General features: G+C 42.5%; 1 protein-coding gene across 1 annotated transcript; it reads left to right on the top strand.

The window, feature by feature from the left end:
* Positions 1–208: 208 nt before the first annotated feature.
* LEPROT (leptin receptor overlapping transcript) lies at positions 209–12,087 on the top strand. The gene is made up of 4 exons (XM_027113996.1): positions 209–319; positions 5,247–5,322; positions 6,374–6,560; positions 9,949–12,087. The coding sequence occupies exons 1-4, from the start codon at positions 304–306 to the stop codon at positions 10,063–10,065; spliced, it is 396 nt and encodes a 131-aa protein (XP_026969797.1). The 5' UTR covers positions 209–303; the 3' UTR covers positions 10,066–12,087.
* The last annotated feature ends 5,618 nt before the right edge of the window (positions 12,088–17,705 follow it).

The raw sequence follows: 17,705 nt of genomic DNA on the forward strand, positions 1-17,705 counted from the left end.
GGGGCTCTGAGTGGCTGGGCCTGGGGGACAGTCGATCGAGACCGGCAGGGGCGGGTTCAGAGTGGCGGGGGTGGAGACCAGCAGGGGCGGGGCTGTGGGTGGCTGAGCCGTGGGGACGATCTATAGGAACTGGCAGGGGAGGGGTTCCGAGCGGCGGGGACGGGGGAGATCTGGCTCGGCAGGGGCGGAGCTCTGCGTGGCGGGGCGGGCTCGGCACCCTAGGTACGGCCATGGACCGGGCCTGGGCGGGGGCAGGGGCCGTGGCAAGAAGCCGGAAGCAGCCGCGGCCCCAGCTCGGGAGACATGGCGGGCGTTAAAGGTACATCCGAGGTCCCCGGCTCGCTGGTCCTGCCGTGGGATCGCCGCCTCGGCTCTGGGATGAGGCTGGAGCTGCGCCTTCAGCGCGTGGGTGGGGAACGGCCTCCCTCAGACCTGCCACCCGTCCCTCCTTTCCCGGTGGGAAGCAGCTCGCCTGCTTCCTTTGCCCCTTGGGGTACGGGTTGAGACGTGTTTTGGGGAACCTCAACCCTTTTTCTGCAAGGATACTGGCCTTCACGTTTCGCCCGGAGTGTCCGGGTCGCTGCAGGCGGAGCCCTCGCCGGGAGCAGTCCCTCCCTGGGAGACCCCGGCTAGCCCCGGGGGCATCACCTCCCTGGTTCCTTCCCAGTTCCTGGGAGCGTCCCCCCACCCCCTCCTCTGCCGAGTTTTAAACTGGGCTTTCACTTCCTGACATGTCCACCCTAATGCCTCTCCTCCCTTTTCCTGCCGCTTCGCCGAGTTTCCCGATTCTTTCAGAGGAACCATTGTCTCGGCATTGGGGCACTTAAATCTGTTGTTCCCGATGATTTTTCCAACTAGGCAGAGTTGGCTGCAGGCGGGTGTCAGCGGAAAGCGCCCTGAAATGCTGTATTTGTCTTAATTGTGGAGAGTAGATTAGGTGGAATTTTATCGCTGCTTTCATCAGCCTTTATTCATTTATGGACAGACAAGAAGGTAGTGTTTGTGCAGGACTTTTTTAAAAATTCGGGTGTAGTTGATTTACAATATCGTGTTAGTTTCAGGTCTACAGCACAGCTATTCATATATATATATATATATAAATGTATATGTATATATATGTATATTATGTATTCTTCAGATTCTCTTCCCTTATAGGTTATTACAAAATATTAAATATAGTTCCCTGTGCTATACAGTAGGTCTTTGTGCAGTACGTGTTTTTGCATGGGGCAGTTGATTTAAAAAGGGGTACCAAGAACACCAGTTCCCTCATCTATTTGTCTTCAGAGGAATGGGGAATGGCAGTTCTAGGAGAGGCTATTGGAAGGCTTCCTGTTGGTTTGGTAGGACACCCTTAGATTTCTCATCTTTTGAATAGAGTAGCATAACTCTTTCCACGTGGGAGTTCCTATCCTTCATATTTGTACGCAAGGATCTTCCCTCTCCAGTTAATCAACATGTGCTGTAAACATGCGTATGGGTGTCTTTGTACACATGTGTGTGTTCACTATGAAATTTAGCTGAGTGTGAAACTGTTAGTAGCAGACACATTTTAAAATTATTTCTGGCTGACTTTTATATTCGGCATTAATTTAGTAAACATGATTTACTTGGATAGTGTCCATTGTGAAATATATCCATTTGAAGCCAATGCAGAAAGCAGATGACAAGTATCAGCACTACACTGTGTTTAGTCATGCCCGGAAACTATCACATAATAATGTTTATGTGTGAATGTGTTAGAAATTGTGATACAGTAACAAGGAAGATAGGCTATGAAATGGAAAAGGACTAAGGAAAGGAAGCTTTTTGCAGATTATTCAACTTTTAAAGAGGGACTACTGTATGCCTGAGGCTTGGAATGAAAAGATAAATGAGAAGTTGTTGTTTGACAGAGCTGGAAATAATTGTTACTGTTTAAATGTCTAAGGTGTGCTCAGATACAATGGGCGCACAAAGATGGCGTTGTAGGTTGAATGTGTCCCCCAAATAAATATGTTCAAGCTCTAACTCCCCAGTATCTGTGAATTTGACCTTATTTGGAAATAGGGTCTTTGCAGATGTAATCAAGTTAGGATGATATTGGATTAGTTGGACTCTAACCCAAGGACTAGTGTCCTTATAAGAAAAGGGAAATTTGGACATGGAGACATATAGGAAGAATACCATATGAAGACAGAGGCAGAAATTGGAACGATGCAACTGCAAGCCAGGGAGGACCAGAGATTGCAGGAGTTAGGAAGAGGCAAGGAAGGAGTCTTCCTTTAGAGCCTGCAGAGGGAGCAGGTGTCAAGCCCCTAGAACTGTGAGAGAATAAATTCCTGTTCTTCTAAGCCACCCAGTTTGTGGTACATTATTAATAGCAGCCCTAGGAAATTAATACAGATGGGATTATTGAACCCTGCTCCAGGGAGGAAGGGGACCACTTTCGCAAAAGAGGCAATTCTTGACCTGAATCTAAAAAGATCAGTAAGGCTTCACCTGGCAAAGGATGGAGCGAGGGCAGAGTTTATTCCAAGGGGAGAGAACATGTGACACACGGCAGAGGTGCACCTCCAGTGCTAGAACAATGGCAGAGGTGTGCCTCCAGTGCTAGAACAACTCATAGGCTGTGAAAGCAACTGTGAAGGGGTGACACCAGCTTTATGTATTTGAGACATCATTGTCTGCTGTGTGGAGGATGGATTGGCAGAGTCATGAGATGAAGGCAGGCATGTGATGATAAGGGTCTTCACGGGGACAGTAGCTGGGGGCACAAGAGAAGAGGTGGTTGTCTTGGTCCTTTAGGACTGCTAGGACAAAAATACCATAACCTGGGTGGCTTAAACAACATTTATTTCTTAGTTCTAGAGGCTGGAATCTCCAAAATCAGGGTGCCAGCAGATTTGTTGTCTGGTGAAGACTTGCTTCCTGGTTCCTAGTCAGCCATCTTTTTGCTGTGTCCTCACATGGCAGAGGGGGAAAGGAAGCTCTATGGAGCCCCTTTTATAAGGGTACTAATCCCATTCACGAGGGCTCCACCTTCATGACCTTATCACCTCCTAACACCATCTCATTGGACTTTAGGATTTAATATATGAATTTGGGGGGAGGGACACAATCATTCAGTCGTTTTTTTTTTTAATTTTATTTATTTTTGGCTGAGTTGGGTCTTTGTTGCTGTGTGCGATCTTTCTCTAGTTGCGGTGAGCGGGGGCTACTCTTTGTTACGGTGCGTGGGCTTCTCGTTGCGGTGGCTTCTCTTGTTGCAGAGCACCGCCTCTAGGCCCGCGGGCTTCAGTAGCTGTGGCTCGCGGGCTCTAGAGTGCAGGCTAAGTAGTTGTGGTGAACGGGCTTAGTTGTTCCGTGGCATGTGGGATCTTCCTGGCCCAGGGCTCGAACTCATGTCCCCTGCATTGGCAGGTGGATTCTTAACCACTGCAGCACCAGGGAAGCCCAATCACTCAGTCTTTAGCAGTGTGTTTGAGTGAGGTCTGGGAGACTGAGTCACCTTGACTTACTGATTTTCTAGAAAACGGAGTGTAGGGTTGGTGTCGGTCTTTGAAGATAGAGCCTTCAAAGGGAAGAAGTGTGTGTTTGGGAGGAGAAGGTGGGGTTGTTTCAGTTTTACACATGTTGAAGTTGAGGTCCTTGTTAGCTACCCACAGAAGTCCAGATTGGAGTTGGAGGTGCAGGCCAAGCTCTTAGAACCTGCTCTGGGCTGCAGCCTCAGATGTAGCTGGGTCCTTGTGGTACCAGGGAGCTTTGGGTTGAATGCAATGTCCCAGCAAGAGTGTAAAGTGACAAGAGAGATGAAATTCTATTCCTGGTTAGCTCCAAGTTTAAGAGATGGCCGAGGATGCAATTCCTGAAAAAGAAAAAGGGGGGTAAAGAGCATCCACTGGCGATATAGTTGTGACCTCTGAGTGACTGGTGTCCCAGAACAGAAGGAAGAGATCTATGATTCCTAGCTTTGAATGGTCTCCCGGAGGACAGAGTAGTGCAGGTGACCAGGCACAGGCAGGGGACAAAGCCAATGAGGAAAAGTTCATCTGTAATGAAACAATACGGGACAAGTTACTTTTGTACATTTTTTTTTTTCCAAAAATGACATGTGCTAAATGGAAAAATACATAAAACTGACAGTGCTTCCTTGTCCCCTACCATCTGTATACTCCCAGATGTTTTAAAATCACCTTGGTATCTTCCTATAAAAGTCTCCCCAAATTGCCTTTAAAGTAAAAGGAAGCAATCAAAATGTTAATTAGTTTAGTCAGTGACTAATTTTGAGTATTATGGGGTTTTTTCAGAGGAATATTTGGATAATTCAGTGTCCTGTGCTTTTGATTGCTACCTTTATCAAAGCACATCCAAGCACTTTACATAGATTATCTCATTTGATTCCCATAAACTCCCTAATAAGGTGGCACCATGATTCGCATTTTACAGGTGAAAAATCGGATTTAAAGAGGTTCGTTCACCTTCTACCCAAGGTCACACAACCAGTCAGTGATGGAGTTAAGATTTGAACCCATGTTGGTGACTCAGAGCTCAAGATTTTTTAACAACTCACATTCCGTCTCCCACTCAGCAGTGGACAAAACAAGCATGTTCCTGCCTCCTCAAAGATTAGTGTAACAGATGCAGGGAATAAATATTCAGGGGACACTAATTGGGAAGCACCAATCTTCAAATACTTGAAGCACTGTGGTTTGGAGGGCACAATGATCAAAGGGTATATATTGCTAGGAGGCAGCTTGGGGTTTAATTTAAGGAAAAAGGGTTTTCAGCATTTAAAGACTATCAGAATGAAATGACCTTCCTCAGTGGTAGTGAGTTTCCCTTCAGTGGAGTTGTATCGACTGGCTGGCTGGCTCTTGGGACAAATATAGAGGTAATTCATATGTTAGATAGGGGTTGAGTACTGGAAAGGCTTGAGCTCTTTCGCCACCTGATGATTTAAAAATGATGCACATAGGTGGTCATTTGCTAGTCAAATGTAACACCAATGAAATAAGTAAATCACTGCATTCTTTTTTTATTAAAACATTTAAAATCGAGATATAATTCATGTGACATAAAATTAACCTTTTTAAAGTGTAAAATTCTGTGGGTTTTAGTATATTCACGAGGTTGTGCAACCATTACTACTTTCTAATTCCAGGACATTTTATCAACCCAAAAAGAGTCCCTCCCCACTCCTCTCCCCCCGCCCCCAGTCTCTGACAACCACGGGGACCTATAACTCTCGGTTTTATTTTTCACAGCTCTTGTGGCATTATCCTTCAGTGGGGCTATTGGGCTGACTTTTCTTATGCTGGGATGTGCCTTAGAGGATTATGGGTAAGTTATCATTTCCAAAAGAACTATTTTTTGTGTGTCTTTGTCACTGTTAGTATGGGTATTAGGGAGTTTGGTCAGTTTAGCACCAAGCTCTAACCGATGAGTTAATGAAGTCCAAATTATGAACCCAGTCCCTTCCTGGGTCACTTGTATTTGTGCAGACCAAAGCTCTGTTTAAAATTGATGTATTCATTTAATGAGCATTTATTGAAAACCTCCTCTGGACCAGCTGGTGACACAAGAATGAAGAGACACAGTCCTGTCCTCAAGGAGTTTACAGTTCTAGTTATGAGTGAGAGACAGGTAAACAGTCCAGTCAGTAAGCTGACAGCTCTAGTAGAGAGTGTACAAAGTACAGTGAGAGCTTTGAGAAGGTAAATCTGAGTTTCCCTGGGAGAGTCAGGGAGGGCTGCATGGAAGAGGTTGTCTTTAAGCTGAGACTTGGTGGATAAATAAGCTTAGCAGGCTTGATGAGTCAGGGGAGGGCATTCAGGCAGAGGGAGTGTTTAAGGAACAGAAAGGCTGGTGTGGCTACAGATTGAGCGAATGAAGGGAAGATGACACAGAATGAATGGAAGAAATTGGCCAAATCATGTGAGGCTTTGTAGGCCAGGGCAAGGAATCTGGGTCTTATTCCAAGCAAGCGAAAGTTTCCACCTGCGTGCATTCAAAAGATCTCTATTGAATTAGCATGTGCAAGGCACTGTGCTATGTTCTATAGGGAAAGCAAAGATGACTGAGTTAAGATTCTGTCCCTAAAGAAATGACAGCTCAATAATACAGAAAACAATAAAGATTCTAGATTTTACATTGTGTAGTTGTTTCTTAACACAATATAAGTTATCTACAGATTAATGGACTAGTAATTTTTAATGATGGCTACTTCTTAACTGTTCCTGGTAGAAATCATCTCATGTATTAATAGTGACAAATGAAAATAATTGTTGACCTAGACATTTAAAGTAATATTAACTTTGAAACAGCAATATATCTTTAATTATGATGTAACTGTAACTTTTCCTTTTGGGTTTCTTCTGGGTGCAACCAACAGTGTTTACTGGCCCTTGTTTGTCCTGATATTCCATGCCATCTCTCCCATCCCCTATTTCATTGCCAAACGAGCAACATATGACTCCGATGCAACAAGTAGTGCCTGTCGGGAACTGGCTTATTTTTTCACTACCGGAATTGTTGTTTCTGCCTTTGGATTTCCTGTTATTCTTGCTCGTGTGGCCGTGGTAAGTTTTGTTGTCTATTGTTTTGCCCAGTTATTGCTGAGTTTACTCCATAGGCCTGCGTCTGGAACCACAAATTTCATTTCCCCTGCTCTGACTTAAGCCTCAAGGCCAGGCATATTTTTAGTTTCTCTATTCCCCCACTTTAGAGCCACCTGTCAGTATCTTGCCCATGTTTGCAGAATGCTTTCTTTGTTTCTCTTACAACTTTTAGCCAGACCAAGTGATTTCTTGCTTTTTCTACTGTAAGCTATTTTCTAGAATTGTTCTGAAATCCTTACCTTTTATTGTAGGGCCATCCAGAGACTACTATAGCAATACTCTGCTAGTTCCAAAGTCAACATCAAAAGGGGTCCTGATCACCTAATTCCAATGTGTGTGTGTGTGAGTGTGTGTGTGTGTGAGTGTGTGTGTGTGTGAGTGTGAGTGTGTGTGTGTGTGTGGTTCGGGGGGTTGTTCCCCGCACCACTGAGGAGCAAGTCTTACACACCAGCTGGGTGTCCTACAGTTGTGCTCAATTCTGACTCTGTCTACCTAGAGATAACAGCAGATTCCACTGGTTCAGGGCTCAGTCCCGCAAGACTGCCTCCCTCTTCAGACGCCAGTCACAGGTCCAGCTTGTTACGTGTGCTTCTGACTGACTGGCTATAAATCAGGGATTCCCATGGCCCCCTCCTTGGGTTCGATTAATTTGTTAGAACTCAGGGAACACATTTACTCACTGGATTCCCAGTTTGTTGTAAAAGGATATAACTGAGAAGCAGCCAGATGGTAGAGATGCATAGGGCAAGGTGTGGGGAAAGACCATGGAGCTCCCATGACCTCTCTGAGGGTACCACTTTCCCCAGAGCAGCAAATCATCAACCTGGAAGTTCTCCGAATCCTATCCGTTTGAGTTTTTATGAAGACTTCGTTACACAGGCATGATGGATCAAACCATTGGCTATTGGAGATTGAGTCAACCTCCAGCCCCCTAGCCCCCTGTCCCTGGAGGTTGGGGGTGGGACTGAAAGTTCTAACTGTCTAGTCACATGGTTGTCTCCTCCTGCAACCGGCTTCCATCCTTAGGTGCTTTCCAAAGTTACCTCATTCACATAAAAAAAGTCACCTTTACCACTCTCATCACTTAGGAAATTCCAAGGGTTTTAGAAGCTCTGTGCAAGAAATGGGGACAAAGACCAAATTCTTATTATAAATCACAACATACCAAATTCTTCTCCTGCAAATGGGATCATAGACACAGTCCTCAACACAATAGGCATATATTGAGGGACAACTGTACAGCTACTAGACGATACAGTGAATAAGATGACATCTTCATATTGTTGAAGAAAAAAACTAATCAATCATCGACCTAAAAAAGAAATGGAAAATTTTATTTGAGCCGACCTGAGGATTATAACCCAGGAGACGACTGTTCCACATGTTAGAGATCAAAGCACAGTTACATAAGTTTTAGAGACAAATGGTTATATATCAAATGACATACTATTGACAGTTTATGCAATCCAGATTGGCATGTATAAAGTAAGTAGTGGGTCATGGGTAATCGTGGCCCCTTACAGGATTAAGAAGGAAGGTTATCTCCTAAGCAGTTGTGACCCTTTATGAGATTAAAAAGGAAAATTATCTCCAAAGGAAGTCTGGTTAATGCAAATGCACAGTACACACTGAAGGGGAGGGAGGAGGCCCAAACAGGCAGAGAAAAATTTTATGTTTAATTTCTTCTTGTCTTGACATAAAATATGCACTTTATTTCATCGATATCAAATATAAAATTTTTCTTTTTGTCTCTGAAATACACATTATGGGTATAATTTATTCAGTTCTTTGACATTCACTGTCTTTCATACTATTTGCTTTTATTTCCCCCAATTACATACTGTTTCAACTTTATGAAACTCTTACTTGGGGCATTGAATATCAGATCTGCACAAGTGTTATTTATTCATGCAGTAAACATCTTTGGAGCATAGGCTATTTATAGGACACTAAGAATAAGAACCAGATACTGTCTCTGTTCTCAAAGAGCACAGAAACTTGCCTGATGGGCAAGTGTACTATAAATATACCAAGCGTGGTCATTAAAACATGATCAGAATGCCATAGGAGCACCGAGAAGAGAGAAATTACAACTGGCATTTGATGTGGCCTCTAAGGAGCAATAATGTTTTGTGTAAAGTAGGGAAGGCTATTGTATGGAATGGCATCCAAGTGCAAAAATGCAGTATGTGGAATAAAGAGCAGTCCAATATGATGGAGCAAAAAGCGAGTGGTTGAGATTGAGGATAGAAAGGCTGGGGAAGCCTGACTGGGAAGGGTCTGGAATGCCAGGCCAGTTTGAACTCTGTCTAGATAACAGAAGCGTGGAAGTCTTTTGTTTTTTGTTTTTTTAAAATTTATTTTTGGCTGTGTTGGGTCTTCGTTGCTGCACGTAGGCTTTTCTCTAGTTGCGGCCAGCAGGGGCCACTCTTCATTGCAGTGCATGGGCTTCTCATTGCAGTGGCTTCTCTTGTTGCAGAGCACGGGCTCTAGGAGCGCGGGCTTCAGTAGTTGCAGCACGTGGGCTCAGTAGTTGCGGCACATGGGCTTCAGTAGTTGTGGTGCACAGGCTCGGTTGCTCCGCGGCATGTGGTATCTTCCTGGACCAGGGATCGAACCCGTCCCTGCGTTGGCAGGCAAGATTCTTAACCACTGCGGCATCAGGGAAGTCTGCATGGAAGGTTTTAGATGTCATATTTTCATTATCTTATTCTTCTTGTGCCTTAGACTAGTACTTCTTAAATTTTGCCCTAAAGATTTCTATTTTTACCTTTCAAATACTGCATCACGTTTTATGAGGAAACTTTCATTGATGTTTTCTATTTGTTAAATTAAAACAAAAAATGCCCACTAGAGGGTACTCTCATCCCCAACTGTGCCTCTGGAAAGCTATCTGCCCTGCTGGAAAGCTCTTTTTATTTGCATGCAGAGTATTATTTAAAACCTTTTCTTGCCTAGAAAAGAAACAAATCAATCTGTAACTCTCCAATTCCTATTTTCATGAAAGAAGGCAATACATACAGAACTGAGTACCCAATCTTGTAATTGGACCCTTTGTAATCTTGCTTCATGTATTTTACTTAAGGCAGTCATTGTCTACTGAAAACAAGTATAGAATTATGTCTAATGGGGAAAACGTTAAGGATGATACCAGACTTAATTAATAAGCATCACGAAGTAATTAGACTAATTACTGAACAGTTCACTCTCTCCTGTCTATTAGATTATTAAGCCTTTTAGCAGTTTTATGTAATATTTCATTGGATGTTTCTAAGGCAGGAAATAACAGATTTGCAAAGAATACAGTATAAAGAAAGTAAAGATTTAATCCTCTTTTTTTGTGTTTCAGATCAAGTGGGGAGCCTGTGGCCTGGTGCTGGCAGGCAATGCAGTGATTTTCCTTACAATTCAAGGTTTTTTCCTTGTATTTGGAAGAGGAGATGATTTTAGCTGGGAGCAGTGGTAGCACGTGCTCTATTCTGACTAAATGCATTTAATTTCTTAGAATTCATACTGTATGTATATGTGTGCACATGTGGCCTTTTACTATGAAATTTAATATACTGTTTCTTTATACCTTTGTAATCATGTTCACTTTAAGGAGGACTACATGGGGAAAAGGTTAGTTTTATTCCCAGCCAGTAGACCTCTCCATTTACTCAAGTTGAATTATGTTATTTGTTTAGCTTTTCATAGAGTCATGGTGCTCTCAGAAAATATGTTAACTCAGTCTTGTAGACAGTTGCTCACTCAGTGTGCTGCATCTCCACCTTTGGCCCGGGGATGTGCTTGAGTGGGCACGTAGCACTGGGGCTGTTTTAGCTCTGCCCAGGACTTCCAAGATATGCCTGTGGCCCAGAGAGACAGAGGCGGCTCCCTCTTTATGTTGCAGACTCTTGCTTCTCCAAGTGTGGTCCATAGACCAAGAGCATCAGCATCTCGAAGCGTGGTCCATAGGAGCTTATTACCAATGCAGCGTCTGGGGCCCCATCCTCAACCTGATACATTCTGATGAGACCCCAAGTGAATCGCAGGCACGTTAAAGTCTGAGAAGCGCTGTCATGAAGGAAGAAGCATTGCCTTCCCCTTGACTGAACCCCTTAGCCTCTCTGGGCGTTAGCTGCTTGTAAAAACTGTTTCCCCTGCCCCTCGTGTTGAGGCCTCCTTCAGCCTGTCCTTGGAATTCATGAAATGTCCAAACCTATACTTTATAGGCTGTTCCTCACATTTGTGAAGTGTTCTCAGTAGGCAACAGCTATGGCTTCTCATTGTCTGAAAGGCAGTGGCTGCCTTCACAGTGCTGGGGGGACAGATCCCTCACTGGGAGGCAGGGGAGGGAGGCTGGGCTGGAACCGGCCCCTGCTTTAGCAAGATGGGGAAGAATGGATAAGTAACGCTGTTTCATTTCCCTTCATAATCTGACATTTCTCCCCAGTTCCTTCCCTGTGCTGCTGCCCACCCACCTTCACCAGCCCCGCCAAACACACGCACTCCCAGCAGTTCTGATTTGCCCTGTCTTCTTCATGGCTCGGCTTCTCCTTTCTATAGAGACGTGGAGCCAAGTAAGCAAGCAGAGGGTGAGCTGCTTAATTTTATTTACATGTGATGTACTTGTCTTTCATGTCCTGTAGGACTTTTAAAATATATATATATATATATATATATATATATATAAACACTTTATGCCACTTTTAAATGAATCATTGAGAATTCATGTCATGCTGGGTCCTGTGATCACAGGTTTTCTAGCTCAACTTTTTGTCCAAGGCCTATCGAGAAAGGGAAATATGGGAACTAGAACCACGTGATTAGAATGTAAGCAGTGATTTTAAAGCATTGTTAATGTGTGATAACAGACATACATTCAAAACACTGAAAGCTTGAAGTTTGTAACCCCTTCATATTCTGGAATGATCCTGGGAGCAGAAGACAAGAGTGATACCTAAAAGGATAATATGCAAAGTGATATTTCAGCCTTATGCATGATTTTATGTTTTCAGTGTACTATGTACGTATAGAACTGTTAAAGTTATTTCCAACATTTATATTAGAAAAATTATATAGACACTTTATAATTTTAACCAGCATTTTTAATAACACTTACACTTACTGTATTGTAATAAATTTTACTTTTAACAGAAAAGAAAAGCTTAATTTTAAAAGTTTTTATTCTGATGTCACCTTGCTTAAAAGGTAACAAAAATATGAAAATTTCTTTGTGTTCTGAAATGTGCAGTTGTGAGCAATAATCTGTCCTGCATTAGAATAATAGCAGGAAGTTGTAAGATACCATTTTCGATGTGCAGTTGGCTTGTAATAGCTTCTCTTTTCCTAAGATGGAGATACTGTTTAATTTATACTATCTTTTGCAAAAGTGCCCTTGTTGCTTATACACATTTTAAATAACCAAGGTAGCCTTAATGTGTAGCCCTAAAGCATTTCCTCTTGATTGTATTTCCAGAATGCTATAAAGCACTTGCATATAGAATATTTGTAGTTATTCCCTACTAATGGAATGGTTTATCGAAGTGATAGATTATTGGATTTGCCATATGTATGAAACAGAGACATTTATTCTGCAGCACCTAGTATCATTTAAGTAATAAATGTCAGTAGGGAGTATTGCTGTATATGAATGTACGGTACAAAAGTTTCACAAATGTTGGGCTTTTTTTGTGTGTGTGGTACGCGGGCCTCTCTCTGTTGTGGCCTCTCCCGTTGCGGAGCACAGGCTCTGGACGCACAGGCTCAGCGGCCATGGCTCACGGGCCCAGCCGCTCCGCGGATGTGGGATCTTCCCGGACCGGCGCACCAACCCGCGTCCCCTGCATCGAACCCGCGTCCCCTGCATCGGCAGGCGGACTCTCAACCACTGCGCCACCAGGGAAGCCCAATGTTGGGCATTTTTTAATTCCTTATAAAAGGTTCATTTGTTTTCTATACACCATAGAATATATTTTGGAGATTCAAAGCACGTTGATTACATTCTAAAACTGAGAATGCACATAAAGAATTGCCCAGAAGTGAGTAATCTTATGAAGAGATTCTCTATCATGTTCCAAACAACTGGCTTATACTTTGAAACACTTTTCCCACAGAAACAATATCATGCTACTATGGGTTACGAGGCCAAGCCTTCTGAGGAAGGCTAAACCCTAACATAGCTGTCCTTTAATACTCAAGGAACTTGCCTGAGTTTTGGATCGTGGCAACAGGGTAGTGTCAACAGTTTGAACGGAGGAAAATGTAAATTTCCACCTCCTTTCCTAAGAACAAGGTCTTTCTTGCTTCAATTTTTGCAGCCCTCTCTATCCCCTAATGCCCTTGGGGTCCATTAAACCTGTGATGTTTGCTGGCCTCCTCTCCTGACTCAGAGGCTTCCTCTTAGTCTGCCCCACCTCCCGGGGTTCTTCATATTCCCAAATCACCCTCCTTTCTACTGCTACCAATCAGTTTTCTTAGTAGAGCTGATATCTTGTGATGTTTAAAGAGAAAGCAGTTGGTTCATACTCTTTCCCAGAAAGAATGACTGTGATCATCTTCCCCACATCTGGAACGCATCCATACCTGCCTCGTGCAGTTACCACGCAGGGCTGCAGCTGCATTTTTTTTTTTTTTTTTACGGTGTGCGGGCCTCTCACTGTTGTGACCTCTCCCATTGCGGAGCACAGGCTCCGGACGCGCAGGCTCAGCGGCCATGGCTCACGGGCCCAGCCACTCCGCGGCATGTGAGATCTTCCCGGACCGGGGCACAAACCCGCGTCGCCTGCATAGGCAGGCGGACTCTCAACCACTGCGTCACCAGGGAAGCCCTGCAGCTGCATTTTTACAAGGGCGTGCCTTGGAACCCATTTGCAGAAATGGCAATGTTCCACAGTAAAGTGAAAAAAGCATTCCAGCAGTTTATAGAAGGACAGTAATATTTTCGGCCGGGAGCAAGCCTATCACACTTCATCCGTTCCTCACGGTGAGTTCTCAGCTGGTTCTACATTTCATAGTTGTTTTTTTCCTCCACTTATGAACCCACAGATTTTTCTTACAGTCCTCAGGAAGTCTGTACCTCTGAGGTATCTTCTTGGTGAAGACTCTTCTAGGGAGTGAAATGTTTCATGAAGTTAATAGCATTCCTTACGGTCTCAGAGAAATGCTTAGGAGATGTCACAAAAATGTGCCTTTTTAAAGTTTGCAAAATTCAGGTTTTGCACCATAATTTAACCAAAATATTTATGAGGATGCTAGCATTTTCCAAGTATAGTAATTAGTTCACAACTGGGAAATATTATTCCTGTAGATGAATATAAGTTCTGCATTTAAATGTCCTTTTTGCCATTCTGCCTCATGAAGTACCTTATATGCAAAAATCTCAGTGTATAATAATCTCATGAGTTACAATCTGCTTTCATGTGGCCATGTTCCTGGAGTAGAGCAGTGACATGTGACCCCAAACACTGTGCAAGGTCCCCAAGATTGCTTTAGAATGCAATTATGTACATATGATGGGGATGATTTTCTTTCTTTCTTTTTTTTTTCTTCCTCCAGCTAGGCCACCAGAGGGTGATTTCCTTTAAAATCAAGCTTGTCATTTATACTTGAACAAACACTTTTATGTACATTATTAAACTAAAACTTTTATATTTTAGTTTGGGATGCACTATATTTGGAAAGGAGACCAGCAGATTTCTTTCCCCGGTGTTTTTGTTTGGATAATCTTAATTAAACTTGGAGAATTTGTCTAGTTTTGAGCCCATATTATTGTGGTTGATAGAAGTAGTCCAAGAATGTGTGTAATCGGGAGGAATCGAGTCCCTAGTTACAGCTTTGCTAACATCCCAGGGTTGAAGGTGGTTGTGTGGGACATGGTTAATCAAGAATTGGCTGTTTTGGAAAAGAGAGAAAAAGTCAACACTTTAAAAAAGTGCTGTACATATTCTGAAGAGTCATTTTGTACACTACAGTGAAGAATGCACACATGTAAAGTACTGCTTAAGGAGTAACGTGTCCCCCTTATACACAGAGCATTTGGGGAAGATCTGATGTTTCACAGGTGGATTGAGGCAGTTAGTTAGATTATAAAGAAAGTGAGCTAGATATTTCATTGTATTACCCAACTAAGCGTAAAGTTAAATTCTTAGTAGAAATTTGGTTATACCAACATCACTGTAAAATGCCCATAAGAAAAAATAGTTCCCAAGGAAGCTTCTCTGGTCCAAGGACTTGTATATAAGAATTTTCATTTAGAAAAAGCATGCTGGATGCATCGAGAGACCTTGTCTGGGGCTGAGAATGGATGTGTCTGGAGAAATCATGTACCTGTTATTTAAACATAGCATCTTCTGTCTTGAGATTTTTTTAAAAAAATACTTGCCTATCTTTTTGGTCAGCTAAATGTAAATAAAAAGGTATTATCTGTTATCCAGTAATCATACCTGGCAAGTTATTTTCTTCTTTTCTTCCTACAATGCCTCTTAAAAATTTCCATTTAGGTTATCAGTCAAGTTCAATCCTCCTTTGTTTTTGCTGAAGTAGGAAACAAATGTCTGTTTTTTAAAAAAGAAATAAAGGTGCAAAGAATTAAAATGTCCAGGCTTTCCCCACATTTTTTAAGTTTAACTTTGTAGAAAATGAATTTCAGATCATTCCCCTGTAGTCACCAGGCATAGTGCAAAATTAATAGACGACCATTTTGAAACAAGGATTCATCTTCAATACTGGGCATATAGGCAAAGTGGTCTTAATCTTGAGATTACTCACTTGGGAAAGAACACAACTGAAGACGTGGCACATAGTAGCTCTTCACTGTTGACTTATCTCTTTATCAAAACTGGACAATTTTTAAAAATATTTATTTATTTATTTTATTTTGGCTGCGCCGGGCCTTAGTTGAGACACACAGGATCTTTTTAGTTGTGGCATGTGGACTTCTTAGTTGCGGCATGCAGACTCTTACTTGCAGCATGCATGTGGGATCTATTTCCCCGAGCTGGGATTGAACCTGAGCCCCCCTGCCTTGGGAGCGTGGAGTCTTATCCACTGGACCACCAGGGAAGTCCTGAAATTGGATATTTGGACCTGTTTCTCACACTTCCAAACTATTAAATATTATTAAATCAAAAGTTGCTCATTCATTTTTTTTGTCTTCAGAATAATTAAACAATAAAACCATCAATTCAATCTTAGCTAGATAATTATTTCATTTAATAATTTAAAGCATAAATGCATATCCATGCCTCTGCCTTCATGTCCTGTGCAGTTGAGAAACAAATTTTATCACCATATTCTGTAAAGTTTCATGATTCTTACAGCCCTGCCTCCAAAAACTGTATGCTTGTTCCTCTGACAAATCCAGAATTCTCCAGCGCTTCTAACCATCACTCCTGCAGCCTCACCATTTGCGGTTCCTTGGCGATGCTCTTGCTGAAATCCACTTGCTGCTGATGGAATTGAGTCAAATGAAATTTAAATGTAGGTTTTAATTGGATGATTGATTTACTCAAGGTACCACACTTAGTATTTGCCATGGGGTCTTACAGTGGTACCTAAGCTGATGCTCTATAGCCCACGTCCCCACAGTGTGCCATGGAGCACCTCTGTAATCTACCCACTTTGCCTGCGCATGTCTCTCATGTCATGGAGGTTTCCTGTCACTCTGAGAGCACCTAGCTAAAGGCTCTGAAACAGAGGGTCCTCACCAAACACTGGCATCAACATTTATCTCCTCTTTTTCTGCAGCTTGTCAATAAGGGGAAGTTGAAGGTTGTGGGGCAGATACACAGGCTGTTTGAAGATGGGACTTTTTGGACCCATCTTTGAGGGATGAATGCGAGGTGTCACATAAAACATATTTATGAGCGCTAATTAGTGGCATAAGTCGCTACAGGATTAATACCCTTCCCACAAACCTAAGTTGAAGTTCAGTTAATAGAAGATTATAACACACATATATGTAAAACATACATCAAAGAGTCAACTTTTCATTTATTCAACAAAAACCTTTCCTACTCTGTATCTACACTCACTGACTTGCTTATGCTTCCTCATGGCTTTACCTTTTCTAGGCAGCTGACTCACACATGTTAATCTCCAGCCCGGACTTCTCTAAATCCCAGAATTGTATATCTGACTGCCAACATCATCTCTCCACTTGGATGCCTAATAGGTATCTCAAACTTAGCATGTCCAAAATCAAAACTCCTGACACTTCCTATTATTCCCGGTTCTCCAGAACAAAAGACCTGGAGTGTTTTAGAACATCTCATTACTGCACATCCCCCAGGCACTCCATCAGGAAATCGTGTTGCTTCTAGCTTCAAATGTATCTGGAATGAAAACACTTCTCATACGTTTGCTGCTGCTAGTGGTTCAAGACAGTATGGTCTTACTTGGGTTATTGCACTAACCTCCTAACTGGTTCCCTGCTTTTGCCCTTTTCCCGCTTAAGGCTAGTTTCAACAGAGCAGCATGAGTGAGCCTGTAAAATGTAAATCAGATCATGTCACCCCTCTGCTCCACTGACGTCTCATCCCACTTCAATAGTAAAATGACAACCCAGTTGAAAAATAGACACAGATTCTGAATAGGCATTTCTCCGAAGATGTGCAAATGGCCAATAAGCACGTGAAAAGGTGCTCAACATCATTAGACATCAGGGAAATGGAAATCCAAACCAGTATGGGCTTCACATCCACTAGGATAGCTAGAATCAAAAAGACAGACAATACCAAGTGTTAGCAAGGGTAGGATAAAGTCAGAGCCCTTGTAAATTGCTGGTGGGGATATAAAATGGTGTAGCCACTATAGAAAATTTTGGAAGTTCTTCAAGACGTTAAACATTGAGTTACCATACAACCCAGCAAATCCATTCCTAGGCACATACCCAAGAGAGATGACAACATATATCACACAAAAACTTGAATACAAATGTTCATAGCAGCATTATTCATAATAGCCCAAATTGGAAAGTAGAAACAACCCAAATGTCTATCAACTGATGAATGGATGATGTGGTCTATCCATACAATGGAATATTTTTCAGCCATAAAAAGAGATGAAGTGTTGATAAATGCTACAACATGTAGGAACCTTGAGAACATCATGTTAAGTGGGAAA

This window comes from Aethalodelphis obliquidens, unplaced genomic scaffold (genome assembly GCF_003676395.1).
Source record: "Aethalodelphis obliquidens isolate GAN/ISIS:26980383/991018 unplaced genomic scaffold, ASM367639v1 scaffold13, whole genome shotgun sequence".
Lineage (NCBI taxonomy): Eukaryota > Metazoa > Chordata > Mammalia > Artiodactyla > Delphinidae > Aethalodelphis > Aethalodelphis obliquidens.